At 37.9% G+C, this 27707-nt stretch overlaps 1 protein-coding gene across 1 annotated transcript in view; it reads right to left on the reverse strand.

The window, feature by feature from the left end:
- FAF1 (Fas associated factor 1) overlaps positions 1–27707 on the reverse strand; it is a 354485-nt gene that overhangs the window by 134570 nt on the left and 192208 nt on the right. Inside the window, exon 8 of the mRNA XM_070405091.1 lies at positions 23217–23303. Within this exon, the coding sequence (XP_070261192.1) occupies positions 23217–23303 (87 nt within the window). The remainder of the gene's footprint in view (positions 1–23216; positions 23304–27707) is intronic.

Consider the following 27707-nt stretch of genomic DNA (forward strand, 5'->3'; position numbering starts at 1 on the left):
CCTTATTGTGAATCTCTAGAATTCTTGGTATGTGGTTCTTTTAACTTTGCTTGTGCCTATGTTTACGTATTGGACCCTAAGGTCCTTGAGGACACAGCCTGGATCTTATATTCTCAAATATTTTAGCCCCCCTAGAACTTAGTAGGTTGCTTTGATAGTCCAGCCACATAATAAATGTCTATTGCTTGAAATTAAAACGGTACTTTCCTTGCCAAGATATCTTTTAAGATAGTACTTGTAATTTTCTAAATAAAAATCTACCTAGGAAAAAAACCTGGAAATCACTCCAAAGTCAAATAAGAAGTACTAACAATGATCACTAAAGTACTGTCTAACTGACCTTCTGTCTGAGTGAAAATATAAGGCTTAAAAGGATAAGGTTGTTTAATTTGGTAGTCACTGATGACTTGAGACCAACAGTCAAAATAAGCAAAATACAGACCACTCAAATTCAACATAATTTAAACTTATATATTTTCATTTTTAATGAATTATTGAAAAATAAGATTTATAATTAGCACATAACATCCTATATAATAAAAGCCTAATATGCTAAGTGTCAGGTCGTCCAATTGTCTGTTCAACCAATCAAAGCGTAATATGCTAATGATATGCTAAGGCCGCTCAACCACTCGCTATGATGTGCACTGACCATCAGGGAGCAGACAATCGACGGTTGACCAGTCGCTATGACATGCACTGACCACCAGGGGTCAGACTCTCCAACCGGTAGGTTGGCTTGCTGCTGTGGGGTCTGCCTGATTGGGACTGAGTGAGACGGGCCAGACATGCCCTGGAGCCCTCCCGCGGTCCCTCCTGGCTGGCCAACCCCCAGGTCAGTTTCGGCCTGATCCCACTCAACGCAGGAGCTGCCCCCTGGTGGTCAGTGCGCTTCCACAGGGGGAGCGCCACTCAGCCAGAAGTTGGGCTCACAGCTGGAGAGCACAACGGTGGTGGTGGAAGCCTCTCCTGCCTCTGCGGCAGTGCTAAGGATGTCTGACTGACGACTTAGGCCTGCTCCCTGAATTTCATGCACTGGGTCTCTAGTTAAACAAAAACATTTATAAAGCCATAGCTTGTTTGACTTAGTGGATGGAATGTTGGCCTGCAGACTGAAGGGTCCTGGGTTTGATTCTGGCCAAAGGCACATGCCCGGGTTGTGGGCTCGATCTCCAGTAAGGGGGCGGGGGGGGGGGGGCATGTAGGAGGCAGCCAATCAATGACTCTCTCTAATCACTGATGTTTCTATCTCTTTCTCCTGCTCTCTTCCTCTCTGAAATCAATAAAAACATATTAAAAAAAAAACACATTTATACAGTGGTACAGAAACTAGCCAGTAATGTATACAATAAATAAAAATACTCTAACACATTTTAAATAATGACTCACATAAGAATAATTATACACCAGCATTATTTTACTATTATATTTTCTTAGGATTCACACTCAGGTAAATATAAGAATTAGTAAGTAATCCCTCTATAATACATGTGTATGTTTTTACTTACTAGTTCACTGGTTCTTATAGGTACATGTACACACCCATAAGAATAATTTTTTTTGTATTAAAAATAGGAAAATTCTCAAATCCAATAATATTTAAAAAATTTTGACACATGATAAAATAATGCTGCATTTCTGAATCAAGCATGTCTTCTGTGGGCAGATTCATACCTGTAGCACTTATCAATGCCAAAAAATTTAGTGTAAAATGAAAGTTGTGCTAAAGTGTTAACTCTTCAAAACAGGCAGTAAACATTGTTATGTGCTAATTATAAATTCTATTTTTCAAAAAATGAATCAACCTGTAATTTGATCTGAAAAAATTTATTAAAAAGTACTATAGTTAAAAATATAGAATCTTTGCCAAAACCGGTTTGGCTCAGTGGATAGAGCATCGGCCTGCGGACTCGAGGGTCCCGGGTTCAATTCCGGTCAAGGGCATATGTACCTGGGTTGCGGGCACATCCCCAGTGGGAGATGTGCAGGAGGCAGCTGGTCGATGTTTCTCTCTCATCGATGTTTCTAACTCTCTGTCTCTCTCCCTTCCTCTCTGAAAAATCAATAAAATATATTTAAAAAAAATATATAGAATCTTTAATGTGAATATAACAAAACTAAAAAGTGAAAAATTTTCATAGAATAAATCATTTTAAATTTTTGATCATTATTTTGATGAATGTATAGTAATAATGCTAAAAATATTCCTTCAAAAACAAACATAAAAATCTCTGGAGATCTGTCAGTATTGCTGGGGTCCAGCCGCAGCAGGTCCAGGGGGGTTCCCAAAGGTGTGGATGGAGTAGGCGAAGAAGGAATGACACGAAGGCAGTGTTCAGTTCATCAGCAGAGTTGGGTTCTCTAGCCAGGATCTCCAGCCAAGTTCTGTAGCCATGTTCTCTTGCTAGGTTCTCCAGCCAGGGTTTCCAAATTCTCCAGCCAGGTTCGGTCGCCAGGTTCTGTCGCCAGGTTCTTTTGCCATGTTCTGTCTAGGTTTTTCAGCAAAGTTCTGTAGCCAGGTTCTGTCCAGGATCTTTTGCCATGTTCTCTCCCTAGGTTCTCTCTCTAGGTTCTGTATAGGATCTCCAGCCAAGTCCTATCTCTAGGTTCTGTGTAGGATCTCCAGCCAAGTCCTGTCTCTAGGTTCTGTGTCTAGGTTCTCTGCAAGTTCTCTTGCTAGGTTCTGTTTCTAGGTTCTGTCTAGGATCTCCAGCCAAGTCCTGTCTCTTGGTTCTGTCTCTAGGTTCTTCAGCCAGGTGTACAGAGCATGAGACTCTTAATCTCAGGGTTGTGGGTTCGTGCCCCACGTTGGGCGCCAGTTGTTGGGGTCCAACCCCAGTGAGTCCAGGGGTCCCCAAAGGTGTGGACAGAGTCAGCGAAGAAGGAATGACACGAAGACAGCCTTCAGTTGATCAGCAGCCTAATCAGGACCTCTAGCCAGGATCTCCAGCCAAAGTTCTGGTCGGAGTTCTGGTTAGGAACTGATGAGGAGCTGATGTTTATTGTCTTGTTACATCCGTATTTATACCAGCTGATTTTAATCCTGTCAATTTCTATTACAAAGGTTAGGGCATTTCTTATCTCCATTCCAGGGAGTAAAGATTATGTAGCTTAACTACCCGCCTGGCACTTAATTAAGGGGTTGTATCCCCTCCCTAACCTCAGGGAAAAATCCCCACCTGGGGAAACAACCTTTCTCAGAGAGGTGACCTTGGTTAAAACACATGGCACTAAGGAGAGCAAACATATTAAGAACAATATGCTATATATGCCAGGTCCCTTGAAACATATGCTGTGCAGATGTTTCTTTCCTGCAGCGACTGTGTCAAGCAGCAAGGATGGACCGGCTTCCAGCAAGTATAATGAGTGCAAGAAATAATTTGAAAATTAAGAAAAGTTTTTTTTAAGAATATTAGTAAGGTTGTCATTGGAATTGCATATAGGAAATGGAATTACTTATTTTTAGTTTATCTATTTCTTTTGCTAAAGACTTATATATTAGAATTAGAAGCCCAATGCACAAAATTCGTGCAAGAGTAGGCCTTCGCAGCCGCGGCTGCCTTGGCCCTCGCAGCCCCGGCTTCGTCCGGAAGGTCGTCTGGACAGTCGTTGTGCTGTTCGGGCATTCGGTCGATTTGCATATTATGCTTTTATTATTATAGATTGTATAGAATTAGAGAATTTTAGAGTTAGAGGACACTCTGAAGATGGGAGGGTAGGGAAGATAGTAGAATAAAAGGCAGAGGACTCCAATATTTATTGAGAACCTACTATGCACCAGACACTTTAAATTCATCTTCACTTCTTTCTTATTAATACAAGGGCCCTATAAGGTAGGTATTATTACCCCTGTTTCAGGAAAGTCTTAAGAAACTATTTGCTCCCAGTGGAGTTGAAATTTAATACCAATTCAAGTTGTTATGATTCCAGAATCTGTATCTGCTCACCCATATGATAGGCAATCCATATTCATTAACCTATTTAATCCTAAAGCTGCTAACATTCCCATCAACAGATAAGAAAACAGGCTTAAAAAATTAGTAAATCTGTCTGTAGCTACTTTAAGATCTTTTATTACACGGTCAGTGCCTATTTTCTAATATAACTCATTTGTCTGCTTAAGGAAACCAAAGTCCAGAGGACTTATGTGACTTACACAAGGTCAAAGAGGTGACAAGTTAGAGGAGAGACTCTGAGCTTGGCCTATAGCAGCCATGGGCAAACTACGGCCCGCGGGCCGGATCCGGCCCGTTTGAAATGAATAAAACTAAAAAAAAAAAAAAGACCGTACCCTTTTATGTAATGATGTTTACTCTGAATTTATATTAGTTCACACAAACACTCCATCCATGCTTTTGTTCCGGCCCTCCAGTCCAGTTTAAGAACCCATTGTGGCCCTCGAGTCAAAAAGTTTGCCCACCCCTGACCTATAGGCTTCAATGTACCACATTCTTTTTCAATATTTGTCATTCAAGAGACTCACATATATCACCACCACTTAATCCAAAAGCCTCCTAAATGATGTCATATAAACTCTTCCCCCACTAAAATGACATTCAAGCTTGTTTGACAGGACCAACTTAACATTACCTAACCTTGGCCCTCTCCAATTTTCTAACACTACTAGTAATACCTTTACTCAGTTATGGTCTGGGAGGAAAAATACTATGCTATAGCCAGTCTTGGGTGAAGTCTTCTGGGAAAGGAGGACAATGAAAGCATCCCCTTGCTTTGCCGACTCAGGAGGCATTGACCAAGGTTGGTTTCTTGGGGCTTAAGAACCAGTAGGCTGCCATTTTAAACATATATAGGCAGCTAAGGGGCAAATGGCAGTGATCAATGGCCTATTCGAGTGGGATGTCCTTGGGGATACTGTGAGGAAAAGAAAATCTGGTTTCTCTGAGGAACCTTTGACAATATAGCTATGTCTATCCAGTACAATGGTGGTCATAACTGGGCACAACGGGGAGGTATCCTAGAGTTTCTTCTAGACTCTATCATTATTCTTCCAATCCTCCTCTAGAACCTGGTTCTTTCCCTCATCATCCTAGACTTACTTGGGAACTCCATATTGTATCCTACTCTCCACTCCCTAGGCTCATTAATATAATCTCCTACACCAGTGATGGTGAACCTATGACACACGTGTCAGAGGTGACACGCGAACTCATTTTTTTGGTTGATTTTTCTTTGTTAAATGGCATTTAAATATATAAAACAAATATCAAAAATATAAGTGTTTGTTTTACTATGGTTGCAAATATCAAAAAATTTCTATATGTGACACAGCACCAGAGTTAAGTTAGGGTTTTTGAAATTGCTGACACGCCGAGCTCAAAAGGTTCGCCATCACTGTCCTACACCATGACCCTGCTGCTCTCACCATCTCCCAACTATACTGAACCTTATCTATATCAAGTTTTATCTCCTCAGAGCCTCAAGTGTCAACTAGCTCAATAGATGCACCAAGTTTGAACCAGCTCATACCAAGTAAAGAGCACTTGCAGACTGCTAGTTTATATTCATTCATTTTAACAATGGCATTTTTGAAATCCTCACTAGAGGATATGTTTATTGATTTTAGAGGGAGGGAAGGAAAGGAGGGAAGGAGTGGAGAAAGAGAAACATTGACTGGTTGCCTCCCATTGCCTCAGGCATGGAGATCTAACCTGCTACCCATGCATGTGTCCCTGACCAGAGATCGAAACCATGACCCTTTGGTACATGGGCCGACACTGTAACCACTTAGCACACAGGCCAGGGCGATATGGTCTTAAGACCTTCTCAGTGGATGACTAAATTTTGAGAAAGACTCCTAAGTGGATAACCGCAGCACAGAAAAGCACATCATCATATAATAATACAATTCTTACAAATTTCTTTTCTCTCTTGTTTTTTCTCTTATTTAGTATATCAAAGCTGATAATTAATTATTAAGTTAATTGCAAGAGTAAAAAAGGCAATGAACACCATGGGGTAACACAGTATTAATAAAGGTCTATTAAATATCATTTGAAAATGTCATACTTGTTTGTTACTAGTTTGAAGGTTACCCTTTTTTGTCTGAATTACAAATATTTGAATTTTATGAGAGTTGAGTTTACAACTGCTCTAAATGAGAATGAAAGGTTAGAAATAAGTAACACAAATCAGATCGCCAGCTTTTCAATTGCATACCTAATCCAAGATAACCAATTCTATTTTTTAGGCCAGATTTATCTTCTGAGCCTTCATTCATGTGCTAACCATATGCCTGTTCATCTAGCACAGTTCACCAGCAATTTTGAAATTTTCCATTTCTTCAGGTTCTCAAGTTACTTCTCTATTTAGCTCATTCTACCTGCTTCCTGTTTAACTGTGAATTACATTTAAATTTTAGGGGTAAGATATTTAAGTGCTTTATACCTCCCTTCAGATTTGCATGGTTAATTTGAGTTAGTGTTCCCCCTTCTTCTTGCCTCTTTTCAATAATCATCAATTACACAGACAGTGGTTTCTGGCTTTCAATGTTTCCCAAACTTACCCATTGTCCCTGGAGTTCTTCTTCCAGAATTAAAACTATTAACTCTCCAAGCTTTAACAGGCTAGGGGGGAAATGTGACTTCTTAGGACATCATCAATGTTTTTTCCAGGTAAGATTCTATTTTGTCCAGTTATCTCTTAAACTACCTTTGCCCCACCTCCAACCATTCTCTACCATCATAAGTGTTTTCTTCTGAATTTGAATAAGCTGCTACTGATAAAACATTCTTTTATTATTCCACTGCTGAGAATATTGAAAAAAATGTAATAACCCTGAGTAAGAAAGTATCCAAATAAAGCTATCTGCATCAAAACAATAAAATGTTGAAGCAATATTTTCAAATGAGAAAATGATACACAGAAATGAAAGATAACTTCTAAACTTTGAGATAGAACAGCTAGCATGGTTTACAAGCAATTTACAAGTCAGGTGCATTTACTTATTAAGCAACTGCCTAAGTATATCATCACTAATAGCTTAAAATGTCCCAGTTAATTTGTTACATATAGTTGGAGAACATCTATTGGTTCTTTAAAGTTTTATTTGTAGTATCAGTCCTGTATTTCCTAACCTGTCATAATTCATTCAGTCCTCTTGCACTTTGAAATCTCCACAATAATAAGAACTTTATCAGGCTGGTTTTGGTAGGAAGTAGCACAGCAAACCGAAATCCCACCGGGAGCAGTCCACAGACTTCTCTTCTAAGCAGCAAAAAGCTGTTATCATTTTCTGAATTACAGGAACTATAAAAGGACACTCTACTCAAGCTGCCGCTGAATGTCACCTGAAAAGCAATCACAAAAGGGCTCTGTCTTGGCTTATCTCTGAGCTCTGTCACTACGGCAACCAGCAGGGAATAAGTATCTGTGGGTCTATGAATTTCAGAATCCCATAAAAGCCAGGGCTAAAAAGGCATGTGCAGCCTCTCAGAGATTGACTGCATTAATACATTAGCAAATACTGTGAAACACTGGATAAATGTCAGCAATTATGGAAAAAGCGTCTAATAACGATATTCGTTGCCTGTCAAACCCCCGTGAGGTTTGATGTGTAACTGCCACTCAAAGCTGTCTGTAATTTTATCTCTTTTATACATCTGAATCCACAGCATTCAAATTTGTACTTTGAAAGTAATAAACTGTAAAGCAGTTTATTCTGTGTTGATCACAACTGCCAACAAATATACAATAAAAGAACAAAAAGACTTTCACTGGCTGTGAGAGCAATCAGTACCAACAATCTCATAAATGTTTTTCAAAACAACCTTATATATTCTACATGTAGAATATTAATGTCATGATGTGGAGAAATGATTTGACTATGATAAAGTCACCTTGTGCTCAAAAGGCCACTTATATTGCATAAATATTCACTTCGAGCCTTCTCTTTGGGTTAGAAAATATGAAAGAATTTAGCAAATTAGACACAGTTGCAAAGATCAAAAGATGGCTGGAATCTTTGTTAGCTCCAAAACAGGCTATAATACTATCTTCACTACCTTTCTCAGAGAATTATAAACAATTGATTATATCTAAAACCCAAAGGTCTAAAAGTACAACTTAACATGCTTCATATTCATATTTCCATTGCTTGAAAGTGACTTATTGAGAAATCTTATCACATATGTTACAGCTGTTCAAATGCAATAGACAGCATGTTAACTTGCAAACACAAATGCCAGAGATTAACTAGTACACATATGTATTATAAACAACCTTTCATTTCTCAGTTATAAAATAGGGTCAGGTACAAGGGTTCCAATAAGACCTTTTTTAATAACAGCGGAAAAGAGCTTGGTGTTTTGAAAAAGAGCAGGGATGCCTTTGAAGAAAGCAGTAATACGTTTTGGAGTATTGGGCTAGCAGTTACTTATTGCAATTTAAAGCCAATCACTTGACCTTTTCAGTGTTACATCTAGATCTATAATTAATAAAGGCCTAATATACAAATTGACTGAAGGACCAAACAGCAGAATGACTGTCCAGATGACCTTCTGGATGACCACGCTATGACACCCACTGGCGCCAGGTCAGCCAAGGTGGGTGCGATGCGATTGGTTGGGGGCCCAGCCATCGCCCCATGATTGCCCTGCAGAGGGAGGCCAAGGCCACCAGACAGCGGGGTGATCAACTGATCAATCGGTGGGCTCCATGATCACCCCAAATTGGGAGGCCCAAGCCACCGACCAGCAGGCTGTGGTGGGTGGGCAATCCATTGCAGAGCCCTGGCCGGGTTGGGAGGGCCTCCCACTTTGGGGGGATTCATCATGAAGCCCCAAGATCGATTGCCCCAAAGAGGGAGGCCCAGGCTACCCAGCCAGCGGCGCTGCGGCAGGTAGCCCAGGCATCCCTCTGCGGGGGCGATCCATAGCGAAGCCCCGGCCAGGTGGGCAGGGCCTATTTCTTTAGAGCAATGGATTGTAGGGCTCCCGGACTATGAGAGGGCACAGGCTGGGCTGAGGATCCCCCCTTTCCCCTTCCCCCTCCCCCACTTCAGTGCACAAATTTCGAGTCTCGGGCCTCTAGTTTAATATAAACGCAAGAAACATTTACTGAGTGTTTATTTTGTGCCAGGGGCTACGGTAGGCACTTGAGACACAAAAATGGGTAAAACCTGCTTCTTGCCCTCATGGAGCTCATACTCATAAAGAGAAGTATATGTAAATAAATATGTTATTACAAATACTCTTCTCTAAGAGCCAGCTAGAAGGAAAAGATGGTTTGAAGTAACCCTCAGGGAAATTTACAATAGATAGTAACTGTATTTTACTGCATACTGTTACTATCAAAAATTATTTACTGACAATCTACTACCTGGCTCAAATGAGATCAGAGATATAAAATATGCATTGTAAACTATAAATCATTATATAAATGTGTCTTAATATACTCATTTAGCACTGTGCTAAGTAACTGTGGGCACCAAAACAGTGAGTATTGCTGCTCATTTCCCACCTCATTAATAATATAGCTACTATTCAAGAACATACACACAAACCAAAATGCTAGAGTGAAAGTTTTAAATTCATTTATATTCAAGACACATAAGTGCTAACCTAATACAGGAAAACAAAGGCAGAATTTGTTTCTCTCCTTCTGCCTATATTAAATAATTGTAAAGCTTCAAACCAGTATGACTGCAATCTGGAAAAAATTAGACTGAATATTTAAAAACTGGTACTATTTTGAGAAATATAGAACACATAAGAAATAGCATGGTATAAGAGAAAGAATACTGGCACCAGGCAGGGAGCGAATTTGGAGTTGAATACAGTTTCTGCATTTCACTTTCTCATTTACCAGCATGGCTTCAGATCAACATGTTTATCCTAAATCACAATAGTTAAAATATACCTATTTTAAGTGTTCTTGTTCAAGGAGTTTTGACCTACATATATACTATTCTAACCACTGAGCCCCCTCTCCCAATCAAAATATCAAAAATTTCTATCACTCCCAAAATTGTCTTGTTATTATTTAGTTGTAAGACTTCTTTTTATAACCTGGATATAGGCCCTTTACCAAATATGTGTTTTGCAAATATTTTCTTCTAGTCTGTGGCAATTCCCCTCCCTTTTTCTAAATGGTATCTTTTGAAGAGCAAAAATTGCAAGTTATCAATTTTTTTTTCTGTTATGGTGAGGGCTTTTAGTGATCTCTCTAAGAAATTTTTTTCTACCCCAGGGTCTTAGAAGATTTCCCCCTATATTTTATTTTAACCATTTTACAGCTGTAGCTTTTACATTTAGCTCTATGATACATTTTGAGATAATTTTTGTGTATGGCATAAGGTAAAGGTTGAAGTTGCCTTTATTGATATCCAGTTGTGCTATCATCATTTGTTAAAAAAAAAAAAAAGACCACCCTTTCTCCACTTCATTATTTTGGTATCACTGCACAAAATCACTTGACAACATATACACAGATCTATTTCTGAATGCTCTATTTTATCCAACCTATTTGTCTATTTTTACACAAATACCACATTGTCTTAAATATTTTTTTTTTAAATCAGGCAGTATATATTTTCCAACTTTTTCAAAAACATTTTGGGAATTCTAGGTCCTGCACATTCCCATATAAATTTTAAAATTAACTTGTCAATTTCTATAAAAATAGTCCAGATTTTTTAAATTGGGATTGCAGTTGATCAATGATTCTCTCGCATAATTGATCTCTCTCTCTCTCCTTTCCTCCCTGAAATAAATAAAAATATATATTTAAAAAATTACAAATTACATAAATTACGAAGTATGTAATTTAATTCTGTATTGGTCAGGGGTAACATTCTTCATTTCAAACCTTTAAAATTTACAGAGCCCTAGCTGGTTTGGCTCAGTAGCTAGAGCGGCCTTTGGACTGAAGGGTCCTGGGTTCAATTCCAGTCGAGGACATGTACTTCCACTGCAGGCTCAATCCCTGGCTCTGGTTGGGGCACATGCCGGAGGCAACCAATAGATGAGTCTCTCTCACATCAATGTTTCTCTTTCAGTCTCTCCCTCTCCCTTCCACTCTTTCTAAATAAAAACTCAATGGAAAAGTATCCTCTGGTAAGGATTAACAAAAAAATAAATAAAATTTACTGAGACTTTAGTTATGGTTCAGGTCTCTCTTGAACATACCATGCACACTTGAATAGAACTTGTATTCTGCTCAAGTATCTATAAAGCATCTGGTCAAATTGGTTAAGAGTTTTGCTCAACTCTTCTCTATCCTTATCTGCCATTTTCCTGTAAATTGCTGACAGTAATGTGAAATCTCAAACTCTAATTGTGAGCTTGTCTATTCTTTTGATCCTACTAGTTTTTACTTCACATATTTAGAAACTGTTATTAGGTGCATACACGTCTAAGATTATGATGTCACCCTGGCTGATGGTTCAGTGGTTAGAGCATCAGTTCACACACGGAAGGATCACTGGTTTGAATCTCAGTCAAGGGCACATACCTGGGTTGCACGTTCATTTCCTGGTCCAGGAAGGGTAAGTGGGGGATGCAACCAATTGATGTGTCTCTCTCACATCAATGTTTCTCTTCCCTTCACTCTCTCTTCCCCTCTTTCTCTCCCCCTCTTGCCCTCCCCACTTCTACTCTCTAAAATTCAATTAACCTCTCCAAAAATTAATCCTTGAGTGAGGATTAACAACAACAAAAAAGATTGTTATATTTTCTTGACAAGTTTTCTTTTAATCATGATGAAATGATGCTCTTCAGTCCTATTAGACTATCTTCAATGCCTATTATACCACTTCATGCATAACATAGTAAACCTGGAACAGTGCGATTTCACTGTGATTTTTGTCACTGTTATGTATATTACTTCTACATATGTTCAAAGTTTCACATTTTTTTAAAATTTAAGGTTATCTTTTAGCTTTGGCCAGTGTGGCGCAGTTGACTGTCCCAGGCACTGAAAGGTTGCTGGTTCAATTCCTGGTCTGGGCATATACCCAGGTTTTGGGCTCGAGCCTGGAAGGGGGCATGCAGGAGGCAGCTGATGGGTTTCTCTGTCATATCCATGTTTCTCTCTCTTTCCCTCTAAAAATAGAAAGAAAAAAAGAAAGAAGGAAGGAAGGAAGGAAGGAAGGAAGGAAGGAAGGAAAGTTATCTTTAAAAAAATTAAAAACAGAAGGAAAAGTCTTTCATATTTAACCAGTTTTACCCTTGTTTTACTATTACTAACTCTCTACATTCTTCTGTATAGACCCATTTATTTTGCTATCATTTTCCTTTTGCCTAAAGAACTTCCCTTAATACATCTTGTGGTGCAGGTTTGCTGGCACCAAATTCTGTTTTTGTTTGTATGAAAAAGCTTTTATTTTGGCTTCAGTTTCAAAGGATTATTTTTACCTGATATAGAATTCTAAGTTGTCACTTTTTAACCTTTCAGTTCTTTATGTTATTTCACCGTTTTTTGGGTTTTTTGGCTTACATTGTTTCTGACAAGAAATCTAAAGTCTGTTTTTCCTTTGTAATGTGCATTTTTCTATTGCCTGATTTGAAATTGTTCTCTTAGTCACTTGCTTTTAGCAATTTGATTATGAACTTCTTAGTGAAAAATTCTTTGTATTTACCTTCCATGGGATTCATTACGCTTTTTGAATCTATAAGTTTTATAGTTTTCATCACATATGAAAAGTTTTCAGAAATTACTTCCTCAAAATTGTTTTAGTTTTGATCTCCTCTTCCAACACCCTAGCTTTTCTCTTTCTTTAAGATTCCAATTGCATGTATGTTAGACTGCTTGAATTTTGCCCCACACGTCATTTATTCTTGATTTTTTTCCCCCTCTGTTTCTACTGCTACATCTTCAGGTTCACTGGTCTTTTCTTCTTTTTTTTTTATTCCCTTCTCCTTCGTGGGAAGGATTCTAGGCAGATACATTATACCTGTTTCTTTAAATATATATAAAATTTTTAAAATTTATTTCAGAGAGGAAGGAAGAAGGAGAGAGAGAGATAGAAACATCAATGATGAGAGAGAATCACTGACCAGCAGCCTCCTGAATGCCCACGCTAGGGATTGACCTGCAACCAGGACATGTGCCCTGACCGGGAATCAAACTGCAACCTCCTGGCTCATAGGTCAATGTTCAACCACTGACCTATACTGGCCAGGCACTGGTCTTTTCTTTGGCAGTTTCTAACGTGCGGTTAAGCCCATCCAGAAAACATTTTATTTCAGATATTACATTGTTATATTTAGAATAAAAAGTTATTCTCTCTTATATATTTATTCTTTCCTCATTAAATTCATATTTTCTGTGGGAAGCCGCCTATTGTCTTCTCTAGCAGAGAGGTGTGGACAAGGAGCCCGAAATGCTGGTGACCCTTGAGCCCTGGCAAAGGTCAGGGCTATGCACCCACTGTTCAGTCGAGACAACGGTAGCTGAAGCTACGTCCCCACCAGATAGTCATGTGAATCCTTACTGATAAGATAGTCTGTCTGTTACTGGAACTTGCCTGCCTAAGGGCTACAGGTGTATCCCAAACTGAATAAAAGGATGGCAAGGCCTGAGCCAAAGCAGAGTCCATCCTCTTGGGATGGGCTCTCACCTGGCCCCCCAATTTCCAAATTATTATTTCTTGTCTTGTCTCTTTCATTTGCATGTGGCCCCTCTTCCAGAGCCTGAACCCTGAACCACGCAGGATGTGGGTCATTAACAATTTTCCTTTAAATTCTTGAGCATATTCATAAACTTGATAATAGCTAAAATTTCTATCTGCTAATTTCATTATCTAAGTAACTTCTATGTCTGTTGTGTTTGGTTTTTTTTAACTTATATTTCTTCTGATTATGGGTTAGATTTTCATACTTCTTCATATGCATAGTAACTTTTGATTGTATGCTGAACTCTGTTTTTAAAGGTAGTTACCTGTTAATGAGCTTGTTCCTTTTGAAAACTGTTGTTATGTTTAGAAATGTCTCTACTATGGCTGGTGTAAACTCAAACTATTCCCAGTTCTGTGTGAGCTCTAAGAATTGTGTGCCTTACAGCTCCCAGTTAATTGTTCTTTTATTCGTCAGTTTTTTTACCCAGTCCTCAGAACTTCATCTTATGCATGCATAGACTGGTATTCAACTAAAGACTGGGGCAAACCTATGTAGTTTTCTGGAGCTTTTTCTCTGCTAGTACTCTACCTTGCAAAGTCTAGTTGCCTTGACCTCCATGAACTCCACTCTCAGTCTCTTCAAACTCAGTAAAATCACCAGGTTCCGTTTCAGTTTCCTTTCCTTGCTCTGGGAGCCAGAAATTGCCCCCAGACAGAATGTAAGACTACCACAGGGCTCATTTGTTTTCTTCTTCAGAATCTTATACTACCTATTGTCTAATATCTGAAAACAATTGTTTCACATATTTTATTCGGTTTTCTGGTTGTTTATAGAGGGAATAAAATTCCAATTGCAGTCACCCCATCATGGACAGAAGCAGCAGTCTACAGGCTTATGATTTTAATAAACCAAAATCAAGATTTACAGCATCAGATTTTAGTGCTTATATATTTCCTCCTGGAAGCTGTCTCACTTCCATTTATTCTTCCTCATACTGACTGAGTCAATATGTCCCTTGAATGCTTCATCCACCCTCCTGAATTTTTCACTTTCTCTTTTAAGGACATAGTCCATTTCACAAGTTTTCATTCTTTTTAAACTCAAACTTTCTTTTACTGCTTTCAATGCTGTTCTTTCCGTCTGTTTAGACTTTGCCTGTGTTATTTGTAAAAGACTCTATATGTTGACAAGGGCAGTGAACCCTCTGAAGCTACTGAGTCTCAGCACCATCAGAAGCAACATTATCCATGACCTTGCCAAATAAAGAGAAAGCCAGTAAAAATGTCCGAAGATTACCTGAATCTGTCTGACCTAGGACAGGCTAGCATAGTAATTTAAATATCATAAGATGACCCTAAAGCTACTCAAAGAATGCTTCTGATTCTGCATGTGTATGTAATATAAAGAAGGGGCTTACTCAAGGGAAAAAGGAGTTAATGTTTGTTGAATGCCTACTAAATGCCAGACATTACACCAGAGGTTGGCAAACTTTTTCTGTAAAGGACCAAATAGCAGCTATTTGAGGCTTTGTGGGTCATGTGGTTTTGTGACAACTAAATATACCTGCTGTTTGTTATAGTATAAAAGCAGCTGTATACAATAAACAAACAAATGGATGTGATTATATTCCAATAAAACATTATTTACAAAAACAGATGATGCGTGGGATTTAGGCTGACAATCATAATTGCCAACCCCTGAATTATATGTACTTTTCATTAATATAATGTAAATAGAAATTGCGAATAGTCAATAATTTTGTCTTTAATAAGTGGCAATTTCATATGGTTCAACCTATTATGTAATCAATTTAATCTTCACAATAGCATTTCAAGGGTGTTAACATCATCCTCATTTTGCAGATGAGGAAACTGAAATTCATACATTAACTTATCTAAATAATAGCAATATTGGGATTCAACAAATTTGAATTGGTCTGCTCACTTAACTCTCTCTCTCTCTCACACACACACACACACACACACGCACACACACGCGCGTGCGCGCGCACGCACACACACAAACACACAATGGTACAAACCAGCTAAGTGTAGCTTCTCCCTCCTACTGTTATTATATTTGCCATTACAGAATTTTGGTAATTTAATTATTATTAGAAAAAAATAAACCTAATTCTCAAACAGATAATCAAGTTTCTGATCATACAAATTCATTAAATTATTTATTCTTATAGATGTCAATTTAGTAGAGCTCTGAACAATTCAAATGAGTGAATGAATAAAACACTACGTTTTATCTTACATAGCATACAAAGATTAGGAAAATAGTTCTTGCTCCCAATTTTTAGAATTTACAAAAGGGAAAAACACAAGTATAGTATCCCCCCTCACCCCACCCCACCCATTCACAGTTTCAGTTACCCATGGTCAACCACGGTTCAAAAATATTAAATGGAAAATTCCAGAAGTAAACAATTCTTAAGTTTTAAATTGCATGCTGTTCTGAGTAGCATGATGAAATCCTGCACTGTTCCGCTCTGTCCCACTGGGGATATGAATCATCCCTTTGTCCAGAGTAGCCACACTATACATGTTGCCCACCTGTTAGTCACTTAGCTCAGTTATCAGATTGACGGTGTGGTCCCAAAGCACCAGAGTAGTGATGTTGGCAATTCAAATATGCCAAAGAGAAGCCATAAAGTGCTTCCTTTGAGTGAAAGGTATCATATAATAAAAGCCTAATATGCTAAGTGTCCAGTCATCTGTTCAACCAATCAAAGCATAATATGCTAATGATACGTTAAGGCCACTCAACCATTCGCTATGACATGCACTGACCACCAGGGGGGTAGACGCTCCAACTGGTAGGTTAGCTTGCTGCTGAGGTCCAGCTGATTGGGACTGAGCGAGACACACCCTAGAGCTCTTCTGCTGTCCCTCCCCGGTTGGCCAACCTCCCATGTCCTCCCTGGCCCCAATCATGCACTGGTGGGGTCCCTCGGCCTGGCCTGTGCCCTCTTGCAATCCAGGACCCCTCAGGAGATGTCGGAGAGCCAGTTTCAGCCCGATCCCACAGGCCAGGCTGAGGGACCCCACTGGTACACGAATTTGTGCACCGAGCCTCTAGTGTATTATATAGGGGGAAAAGTAGTATATGCAAGGTTTGGTACCATCTGAAGATTTAGGTATCCACTGGGAGGGGGGGGGGGGTCTTAGAACATATCTGTATACAAATTAAGATATAATTAGATATCCCTTTCTCTGGGAAGCCTTTTTTTTTTTTTTTTAAACATATTTTATTGATTTTTTACAGAGAGGAAGAGAGAGAGATAGAGAGTTAGAAACATCGATGAGAGAGAAACACCGATCAGCTGCCTCTTGCACACTCCCCACTGGGGATGTGCCCGCAACCCAGGTACATGCCCTTGACCGGAATCGAACCCGGGACCACTCAGTCCGCAGACCAACGCTCTAGCCACTGAGCCAAACCGGTTTCGGCAACCTTTTTTTTTTTTTTTTTTTACCATTCCCATCTGTTGACAAAATCAGAATGAAGGAAGGTAAAATCAAAATAAGAATTAAAATATAAATATAATTAAAATATAAACTAATTTTTAACTAAGTTGAAGAAGGCATCTTGGTATGAGGAATATAGATAAAACTTCTTAAAGAAAGGAGATTAATTGCCATAGGTATTCTAGGTGGAAAAAATTGAATGGTTAAATGACATAGAGTGGGAGAGAGCACCAAGTATATTTGAAAAACGAAAAAATATATATTTAGCTAAGGTTGAGATATATAGAATCACATTCAATCAATTATTCAAGAAATATTTATTGAGCATTCAGGTTAGGCTTGTATGAGAAAATAAACCTGGAAGAGACATTTCAGACCAATGAATGAAGAATTTTAAATGCCAGCATAAAAATCTGTACATAATCAATCAGCAAGTACTAGGCTGCCATTGAAGATAAGCAAGCAAGGCTGACTGTGATTTATTCTGCACTTCAGAAGTATTTACCTCGCAGTAACAGATGAAATGATTATAGTGGAGGATTATGAGTTTACTTAATAGGTAACTACAGCATGGTAAGTATGTTGTAATTGTGAGAGTCTGTATCTGGACAGCAGTTCCTATAAAGTGGAGGACAGAGGTCCAGGATCAGGTAAAGTCCATAATTTGACACCTGCCAAACACAATGTATTGGGGAGAAGTTACAGAAGAAAATGACCCCCATCAGAAGGATCAAATCTGATGACAATATTTCATTCACAAATTCTTTTTTATTAAAAAAAAAAGGAAGGTGGGTATGTGTGGTTTTAGTTTTGTTTTATAAAAAAAGCTACTGTGTAATGATTCTGTTTAGAAATGATCTCTCTTTTTAAAAAAAAAAATATTTTATTGATTTTTTACAGATAGGAAGGGGGAGAGAGAGAGAGTTAGAAACATCGATGAGAGAGAAACATCGATCAGCTGCCTCCTGCACACCTCCTTCTGGGGATGTGCCCACAACCAAGGTACATGCCCTTGACTGGAATCGAACCTGGGACCTTTCAGTCCGCAGGCCAACGCTCTATCCACTGAGCCAAACTGGTTAGCGAAATGACCTCTTTTTTAATGTGAAAATATTTTTTTTTTAAAATACATTTTATTGATTTTTTACAGAGAGGAAGGGAGAGAAATAGAGAGTTAGAAACATCGATGATAGAGAAGCATCGATCAGCTGCCTCCTGCACACCCCCTACTGGGGGTGTGCCCACAACCAAGGTACATGCCCTTGACTGGAATCGAACTTGGGACCTTTCAATCCGCAGGCCGACGCTCTATCCACTGAGCCAAACCGGTTCAGCATGTGAAAATATTTAATAAGTAGCTTTCTGACTCTTAACACATGCTTGAAGACCTCTGGTTCTAAAATTCTAATTTCTCAAATTGTGATTTAACATTCCTCAGTTAATGATAGAACTACAGACCATTAATAATCTCAAGGGGGGGGGGGGGCACATGACAAAAAAAAGTATTAAAAACGGAATGATTTTTCCTCCTAGTGTAAGCATTATTAAAAGCAGTACTTTTATAAACTACATACATTCATATTATCTGTGTTATAACATGGTGTCTAGACATAATTCACAGTGTTAAAATTATTTCTACTCTCTGGAAACCAAGAGCATCCTTGTTAAAGTGTAAAAATGAGATTTCGCCTACTTGCAACTCCTTGTTCTCACACCTGAACTGTCTGTCACAGCATGAAAACATTCCCCTACTGGTGAAGCTTTAGATACCTACTTCCCTGCTGAAAGAAAGCAAAGGGAACTGAAAGAGTTACTGACAATTCATACAGTATCCCATATCCCATTAGAGCAGTGGTTCTCAACCTTGGCTGCACATTAGAATCACCTGGGAATCTTTTTAAAATCCTAATTTCTGGGCCTCATCTTCCGGGAATTCTGTTTCTTTGTTATGGGCTGGGGCTACAACATTAGTAACAAAGAAACAGAATTTCCGGAGGATGAGGCCCAGAAATCAGGATTTTAAAAAGATTCCCAGGTGATTTTAATGTGCAGCCAAGGTTGAGAACCACTGCATTAGAGTATTATAACTATAGGCAAAGAAAATATTTTAACTCTGAGGGCAGATGGCGCAACAATGTTTTAAATATTTGTTGACTTCAATGAATAGTGCAGAAAATGTCAAAAGACTATAGCCTATCAGGTTGAGAAGTGACTCAAGATGTTACAGGAACCTAATTATAAGAAATTTTTTTCTTTGTCTTGTTTGCTTAGTAAAAGGTTAATGAGAAGTACACTGAAGAAAACATCTCCTGTGTTTTGACCAAGTATTTCTCATAAAAACATAAATTTAAAAAGTATTTTAATCTAGTTCTTTATTAACATCTTTAAAAAATAGCTTTGTATTTTTACATGCTATAAAGCTTACTCATTTTTAACGTGTTCAATGATTTTTTAGTAAATTTACAATTGTGCTACCATTGCCATAATCTAATTTTAGAACATTTCTATCATCCCAAATCCATTAACTTCTTGATCTAAGATATTTTCATAAATTTAAGAAAGCCACTGGTACCTAAAGTTAATATACTTCATTCTTAGCCACACAAATCTCTGCAACTGAGCAGGAAAAGTGCAAACTAACCTCACTTTTAATGACCTTTATAACCAATCCTCTACTCTGGCACTGGGAAGAAAAAGTTCAGGTGCTTTCTCTGAAAGTTAAACCATTCCAAGTATTAAGTTATGGCACAATGTCTTGGAAAGAAATTAATTATATTTTTGTTGGTAACACATTTCAGGCTGTTTACACAGCTGACATTTCTCAGCTGTACCCAATTCATGCCCCAAGCTGTGAGGATGATCTTGTTTTGTAGCAGATGCCTCCACTTCAGTGATTTAAATAAGTATAAAACACCACAGCCTACAACAATATAGATTACAAGCACCAGCTTTGTGAGTTTTAATAGTCCTAATGAAAGAAAGGTTTCATGACATTTCTTTGGCTAGGATCTCCTTAAGAGACTACAGTTGTAAACCATTTTTTGTCAAAACTGAGCACTGGAGCTAGTGGATCTGCTATGGCACCAGTTAAAGCAATCTGGCCCTAAACATCTTTGTTGTAGCAAATCATGCAGCTCAAGGCAACATCCTGCCAATATGGCAACATTTGCTCTTGGGAGGCGAGGGCAGGCATCATTTCACAGGTTCTGGGAGAAGGTGCAAATAGGAATAATGAGGCAAAAAGAATCAAGCCTCTTAATGGAGATTCCCTCTTGTGTTTGCTGTCACTTAGATACAGCACTAGGTAACATTATAGTCTTGGATATGGTGAATTTTAGCCGCTTTCCTATTTTCCTGTAGTAATGAAATTGCATTAGAACTCTTGGGGAAATCATTAAAACGTGAGCATCATAAAATACAGTGTCAACTCAATTCCATGATTAAACACCTAAAATGTATAAGGCACTATGCCAACAGAAGAATCCTATATAATAAAAGCATAACATGCAAATTGACCGAACGGTGGAATGACCAGTGGGTAGGGGGTGGGGCCTGTGAGTAGGCAGCCAGGCCACCAAGGTGCGTACCAGCAGGCAGAGGGAGGGGAAGGTGATGGGGGACGGGGTAGAGGGTTCCAGTGACCAGCAGTGGTGGTGGGGCGATTGGGGTGGCCAGCACCATCCCCTGATTGGCCCGTCTGGTCGCCTCCTGCAGAGGGAGGTGGGCAGCAGCAGCGGCGGGGTGATGGGGGCGGCACCATCCCCTGATCACCGGTCCGGTCATCTCCTGCAGAGGGAGGCCAGATGGCGGCGGTGGCGGCGGAAGAGGCAGGCGGGATGATGGGGGTGGCACCGTCCCCTGATCACCCGTCTGGGTGCTTCCCATGGGGAGCAGGCCTAAGCCGTCAGTAGGACATCCCCTGAGGACTCCCAGATTGTGAGAGGGCGCAGGCCAGGCTAAGGGACCTCCACCCCCCAGTGCACAAGTTTTCGTGCACTGGGCCTCTAGTTTATAACATTTCACTAAATTTGTCTATCACTGTTGGAACTTGCATCTGATAAGCCTGTTTCAATCTGGTTTCTACAACTGTGGGATCAAAGAGCAGTTTTGGCTTTTCTAACTCTATGTAGCCTGACATTTCCAAACTTTATTACCTCATGTTCTTGCTCTTAAACCAGACAATTTTATTTGTTTGTTTGTTTGCTTATTCATTCATTCATTCATTTCGAGGAAGAGAGAGAGAGAAACATTGATCGCCCACTTCCCATATGTACCCTGACCTGGGATTGAACCAGCAACCTGGGTATGTGCCCTGATCAGGAATCAAACCCACCACCTTTTGCTATATGGGATGATGCTCCAACGAACTGATCCACACTGGCCAGAGCCAGACAATTATTTTTGCTGTAAACTTTTTATTATAGAAATTTTCAAATACATAGAAAAAGTTTAGAGAATAATATAATAAACTTAATATACACATCACTCAGCTTTAACAATGATCAACAGACAGCTAACCTGAATTTGTTTATATATCCCACATCATTCCCAGCCCCTATAGGTTATTTTGAAGCAAATCTCAGATAGCATTTCATTTACTTAAACCAGTCAATTCTTGCCTGTGATCCTTTTCTACATTATGTTAATATGAACTATAACACTGACTTTCATTTATTGAGTGTCTACTCTGAGTCAGGTACTTACACATATTATCACTAACCCTCATTAATAATGCTGCAAATTAGGTTACTGAAGCTCAGTGAATTTAAGTGGCATACTTAGATCTTAATTATTTTTTTCTATTAATGTTATTTCTTGTAGTAGTTATTAGACAATACTAAGAACATCTCTGGTTTATTTATGTCTTGTTGGGTAAGAAGAAGGTTATTACTTATGAAAATACTCTCTTATTTTGGTAAAATTAAATGTAACACATTTCCTGTCAAATTTCTCACTCTTACGGGAAAAAGAAAAAACAAAGTAAAACCATCAACCACATCGCTACCTTTAGCCATGGACAACCAGCCAATAATTCTGAGATACTATAATTACAATGTTAAAATCTGTGTTTAGAAATAAATGTAAATACCTACACATAAATATTTTTTTTTTCCTGGAAAGATACACTTTTTAAAAAGTTTTGCTATTTTCCAATTTTAAAGTATTATGATACACAAAGCATTTTCCAAAGGTACAGTGTTTAGACTGTGGAATAATTATTCAAGTAGCATCTACATAAGCATTTGTTTTAAAAATGTTTCTGACTTCCACAAAGAATTCACACATATTAAAATGTATAATGGCAGTGCTGAGAGAGGAGGAGTAATTATAATCCAAACAGAAGCACAATATTTACTAGAAAATACAAAAACTAATTTTTTGGCTTTATTTATTTTAAAAATCAGATTTAAGTTCAGAATTCTTGAAACATTCTCATTTTGTACTTTAAAAAAAAGGTGGAGGGTGGTATCTGATTAAAACAACCAAGATTATGAATAAAAGTGGTCAAAATGTAATTTTAGTTGGCCTCCTTAGATGATAAAACTTACTCTCTTGAAAAAAGAATAATCACTTAGAAATAGGGCAGAGATAGAAAAGGTTTCAAAATTAAAATAGGAAAATCATTATAAGTAGATATAATAACAGATAAAAATGACAGACTAAATCTTTTCTTCCAGTTTTTATATTAGTGGAAATTATGGGTATATTTAAGAATGGAGTGTTATTAATATTAACTGTAAAACTTAGCTATTTTTTAAAGTACCAGTCTACTACAGAAAATGTAGTTTAAAAATTAAATATGTAACTGTTCAAATGACTTTAAGATATCTGTAATTTAAGGGAAATAACTTTGTGCTTGGGACATTTCATCAGTAATAGCTGAATGTATTCTTTTGATCAAGGAAAAATTTAAGTCAAATCAAGCAGCATTAGTTCCTGATAGTGATATTGTAATATTATCAACAGAAAGCTGGTATACTTCCCTTATGATATGTGCTCTGCAAGTGAACTCAAATTATTACAACTCTTATTTTCACATTATTTGATTTATAAATTTTTTCAGTGGGATATTCAAAGTTTGATTCTGCTTATTATCACAGTCAATTAGACTGAAAGTGGCAAAAGAGAAACGAGGATATAAAACTGGTAAGTCAGCGTCACTTACTGAATCATCTGTGGCAGAAGTTGGCCAACCCTCCCATAACTGATGGCGTACGGGGATACTCGTAAGGTCATACACATTTCTTTTTACCTGCAAAAAAAAAGAGACATTGCAATTAAAAATAGGGTTTCCATATGACTTAGGATAATTGCCAATTTATGTAATAACATTGTATTTCCTCTGTTTTCTTCTAGATTCGAAACAAGCATTTGAAACTAGGATAACACAAGTCAGAAAAAGTTTGTAAAAAATATCTAAACCAAATTTAAAAACAGATTCTCAATAAAGGTTAAAAGAAAATTGCAAAGAACAGACTGATGGTTGCCAGAGAAGGAGGGTTGGGAGAATGGGTGAAAAAGGTGAAGGGATTAAGAAATACAACTTGGCAGTTACAAAATAGTCATGGGGATGTAAACTACTGCATAGGGAATATAGTCAATTTTATATATATATATATATATAAAAGGCTCATTTGCTAAGTGTCCTTCGCTCCGTCTGGGTAGTGATGTCATGTAGCAATGCCCAGCTTCCTCTCCCTAGCAATGACAGCCTCATTGCAGTTTCTTCAGCCCAGGAACACGACTTGCTTTGTAGCCAGCTGGAAACGCTTTACACTGTAACCAAATGTCTGTGAAGCATTTTCCCATGTCTCATCTCATTTTATCCTCACAGAAGTCCTGGAGTAGGTAGATAGGAGACTCAATGGAATCCTATTTTCTTTTCATTAGCCGGAAAACGAAGATTTAGAAAGCTCAGAAACTTGACCCAACTGAAAAGAAGTAAAAAATGGTGGACCTTGAAAATGACTTCAGGTTTTCTCACTGTGCAGAATATAGTCAAACACTGCTGCGGTTAAATATTTCACCCTTTGTTCTCCCTGTGTGATCTACAATAATAATCTGCTTCGTGTTGATATTTACTGCTGTGTTGCTGACAATTACCTGAAAGAGAAGTTGGAGTGCTTCACTGGGCTGGAAAAAGTTTGCTAAATGAGAAAGCAGGTCTAATTAAGCAAGTATGTTCTATATATATAAAAGGCTAAGTTGACTCGAGCATGCGTGATACATATAAAGCTCTCACTGGTGCCAATCGCATGTGTGTGTTTCGATCTGTCATTGTCATTTGTGAATTTGGTTGACACTTCTTTTATAGAGAAATGGCGAATAGCAATATTATAATAATTCTTGTAATTAATTTCCTTTCAATGTGCATAAATTCATGCACTGGGCCACTAGTATTCTAATAACTATCTATGGTGTCAGATGAATACTAGACTTATTGGGGTGATCACTTTGTAAAGAAAATGACTGTCTAACCACTATGCTGCATACCTGAAACTAGTCCTATATAATAAAAGCCTAATATGCTAAGTGTCCGGTCAACCATTCAGCCATTCAACCAATCAAAGGGTAATATGCTAATGATATGCTAAGGCTGTTCAACCACTCACTATGATGTGCAATGACCACCAGGAGGCAGACAGTCGACCATTCGACCAGTCACTATAATGTGCACTGACCACCAGGGGGTAGATGCTCCGACCGGTAGGTTAGCTTACTGCTGAGGTCTGGCATATCGGGACTGAGCAAGACAGGCCGGACACACCTTAGAGCCCTCCCACAGTCCCTTCCCGGCAGGCAAACTTCCCACATCCCTCCCGGCCCCGATAGTGCACTTGTGGGGTCCCTGGGCCTAGCCTGCGCCCTCTCACAATCCGGGACCCTCGAGGGATGCTGGAGAGCCGCTTTTGGCAGGATCCCGCAAGGCCAAGCCGAGAGACCCCACTGGTGCACGAATTCGTGCACTGGGCTTCTAGTACAAAATAATATTGAATGTAAACTGTAACTTAAAAATGAAAAAAGAAAACCACCCCCTGCTGCCGATTGTTTTTATATATTCCTGGATAGTTTCAAGTTTCTTTTCAATTAAGAAACTTCAGCTACATAGTACACCAAAGACAAACTATAATTATAAATTTTAATAAACTATATAATTTTTAAATGGTTCAAGATGTAAAATAATTCAAACAAAAGATATGGTTCAAGTTTCTATGTGGATGAGAGAATGGTGTTTTTTGTTTTTTCTTTGAAGGGGAGGAGCAGGTAAGAGGAAAAACCTGAAGTTTTATTTATTATTTGATGTAAGCTTCAAAGATGTAAAAACTAATAAAACAGCACAGATTATTACATTGAAATCATCCAAATTAAAAACTATTTCAATAAAATATTTATTAACTAAATGGTATCTACGAATACACTATTTAGGTCTTTCCTGAAAAGACAATATGGTAATATACTTTATATTTTTAATATTGTTAAAGATGAAAAACAATTTTCAACATGCAATATTATACCTTTCATTTTAGAAGAGGTAATTTATCAGAATAAAGTGTTGGAAGATTAAACTCTATGTTATCCACTAATTAAGAAGTATATTTTTTTCAGTTTTAAACAGGTTATGAAAATTCTATTTTGTTCCATATTTACAAATAAGATAAATTATCAAATTATTAAGATTAGAGAGATTACCTTAATTCTTCAGGTTAGTTATGGGATTAAACTACTATAACAAATGATGCTAGTATTGAATATTGCACATAATACAGGGTGGGGCAAAAGAAGGTTCCAACTGCAAACCTCCTTTTGCCCTACTCTGTATCTCGTACAATAAGACTTCACTATAGAAAAGAAGCAGTATTCATTCATCTTTTTAAATGTCCAATTACAGTATTTTGTCTCACATTTCTGTTTGTTATACATAAACACATCTAAGTTACCTTTCCAGTGAAATAGAGATATATATTCACTGGGAAAGGAAAAAACAAAAACACAATGTGGAACTCAATCTACTTTTTATCTCTAATGTACACCTGTGAAAAAAGACTTAGTAAATGAGAACTGAGGAGCTTGGGGGAATGGCTTGATCCCTACTCAATTCAAACAAACAGCTTTTCTTCAAAGGTTCTTAGCAATGGCCAGTCTGCCATGCAGTATTTTGTTTATGGCCAGTCACATTAAGTTTGGAAATTTTCATTAGTCATTATCAACACAACAATTTAGCCAAATTCAACCTCTGACCACTTCCACTAGCTAAGACTATTTTTGTCACACTTAAACAATAGTGTTTTTAAGGAGAAGGGTGGTCCACAAACCTAAAGTATTATATTAATAAAAGAAAGGGAAAGAAGAGAGGCGTATGGGATGGGTCTAGGGCTCAAGGCCCAAGAAAACCCTTTCTTAGAGTTATTTTTCAATTATGCTGTCTAGATACACCAAGCTTCATCAACTATTTTGAAAAAAAAAAAAAAAAAAAAAAGCAGGACAAATATTTGTATTTGTTGGAAAGGTTGCAGCAAGGCTACCCTGTATTGGATAGTATACACAAATACTATGAGTTGAGTATACAAACAAATAACTCTATAAGGGGATTCTTTAAATTCCACCTTAATTCCAAAACACAACAATATGGTATTATGAAATAAACAGTATTTTTCTTCTTTCATTAACTCATTTGTAACTGCACTGAATTGAATAGCATTCCTTTGCTATTGTAAGCCCGAAAAGCATGTTCTGGCTATAGTGTTATGTTGGTATAAAGCGCAACGCCAGACTGATGTGCTGAACAAAAGTGATCAAAGTTAGAGTAATGTTAGCCATTGCACAAGTATTTGGCTTCATTGTTCTCTCCAGAATGACATTTGTTAAGCAACTTGTCATAGAATAAACTGGCTAATGCAGACAGAATTTGGCTGAGAGGGTACAAAGTAAAGCATATTAGGCTAATGTCTGTCCCAATGGAAAAGATAAATTCACGGAGATTCTGAGATTATGCCAAAAGAATTTTGTGTTAAACAACAATCACTAAATAACAACTTAAATACAAATTAGTCTTTCAAAAATAATTCCATGTTTATCAATGCTGTAACCATAGGAAGATTTTAACATTATATTGAAGAAATACATGTGATAAGGTAACAAAAGTACAAAGTGGGCAAAGGTTTTACTAATAAAGATATAATCTTTATTGATGGTTTTCTGTAATTAAAATTTTAACTCACAATTCTGCAGGGAAGGAAAAAATCCAAAAAGTATACAAAACAAAAGTAAAAATTAGTATCCTAGAAAACCTGAGAGACAAACAACAGCTATATATAAAAATGATGCAAAGTAATTTAAGGTCGTCATGAATCAAATGAAGGACAGAATTCTCTCACAGAGAGAAAGAAGAATAAAGGACCAGAGGAGGGAGAGAGCGAAGGAGGGGGAAGGAAAGAGAGAGATCGAAAGATCATTGACTGATTTGAGAGATTCGAGAGCACTTGAGAGAGGCAGAAAATACACACAGACTGGGTGTTGTAGCTGGCATGCCCAGCTTCCATTATTGTTCTACTTCTGATGGAATTTCATCTTTAGAGATTTGTGTTAAATTCCAGTTAAGTACAAGGGGCACTTCACAGGGTAACATTTTCTAAGGGCCTTTTTGTCTTACACAGTT

The sequence above is a fragment of the Myotis yumanensis genome, unplaced genomic scaffold (genome assembly GCF_028538775.1).
Source record: "Myotis yumanensis isolate MYYU_CA2020_CCGP unplaced genomic scaffold, mMyoYum1.0.hap1 SCAF_2, whole genome shotgun sequence".
NCBI lineage: Eukaryota > Metazoa > Chordata > Mammalia > Chiroptera > Vespertilionidae > Myotis > Myotis yumanensis.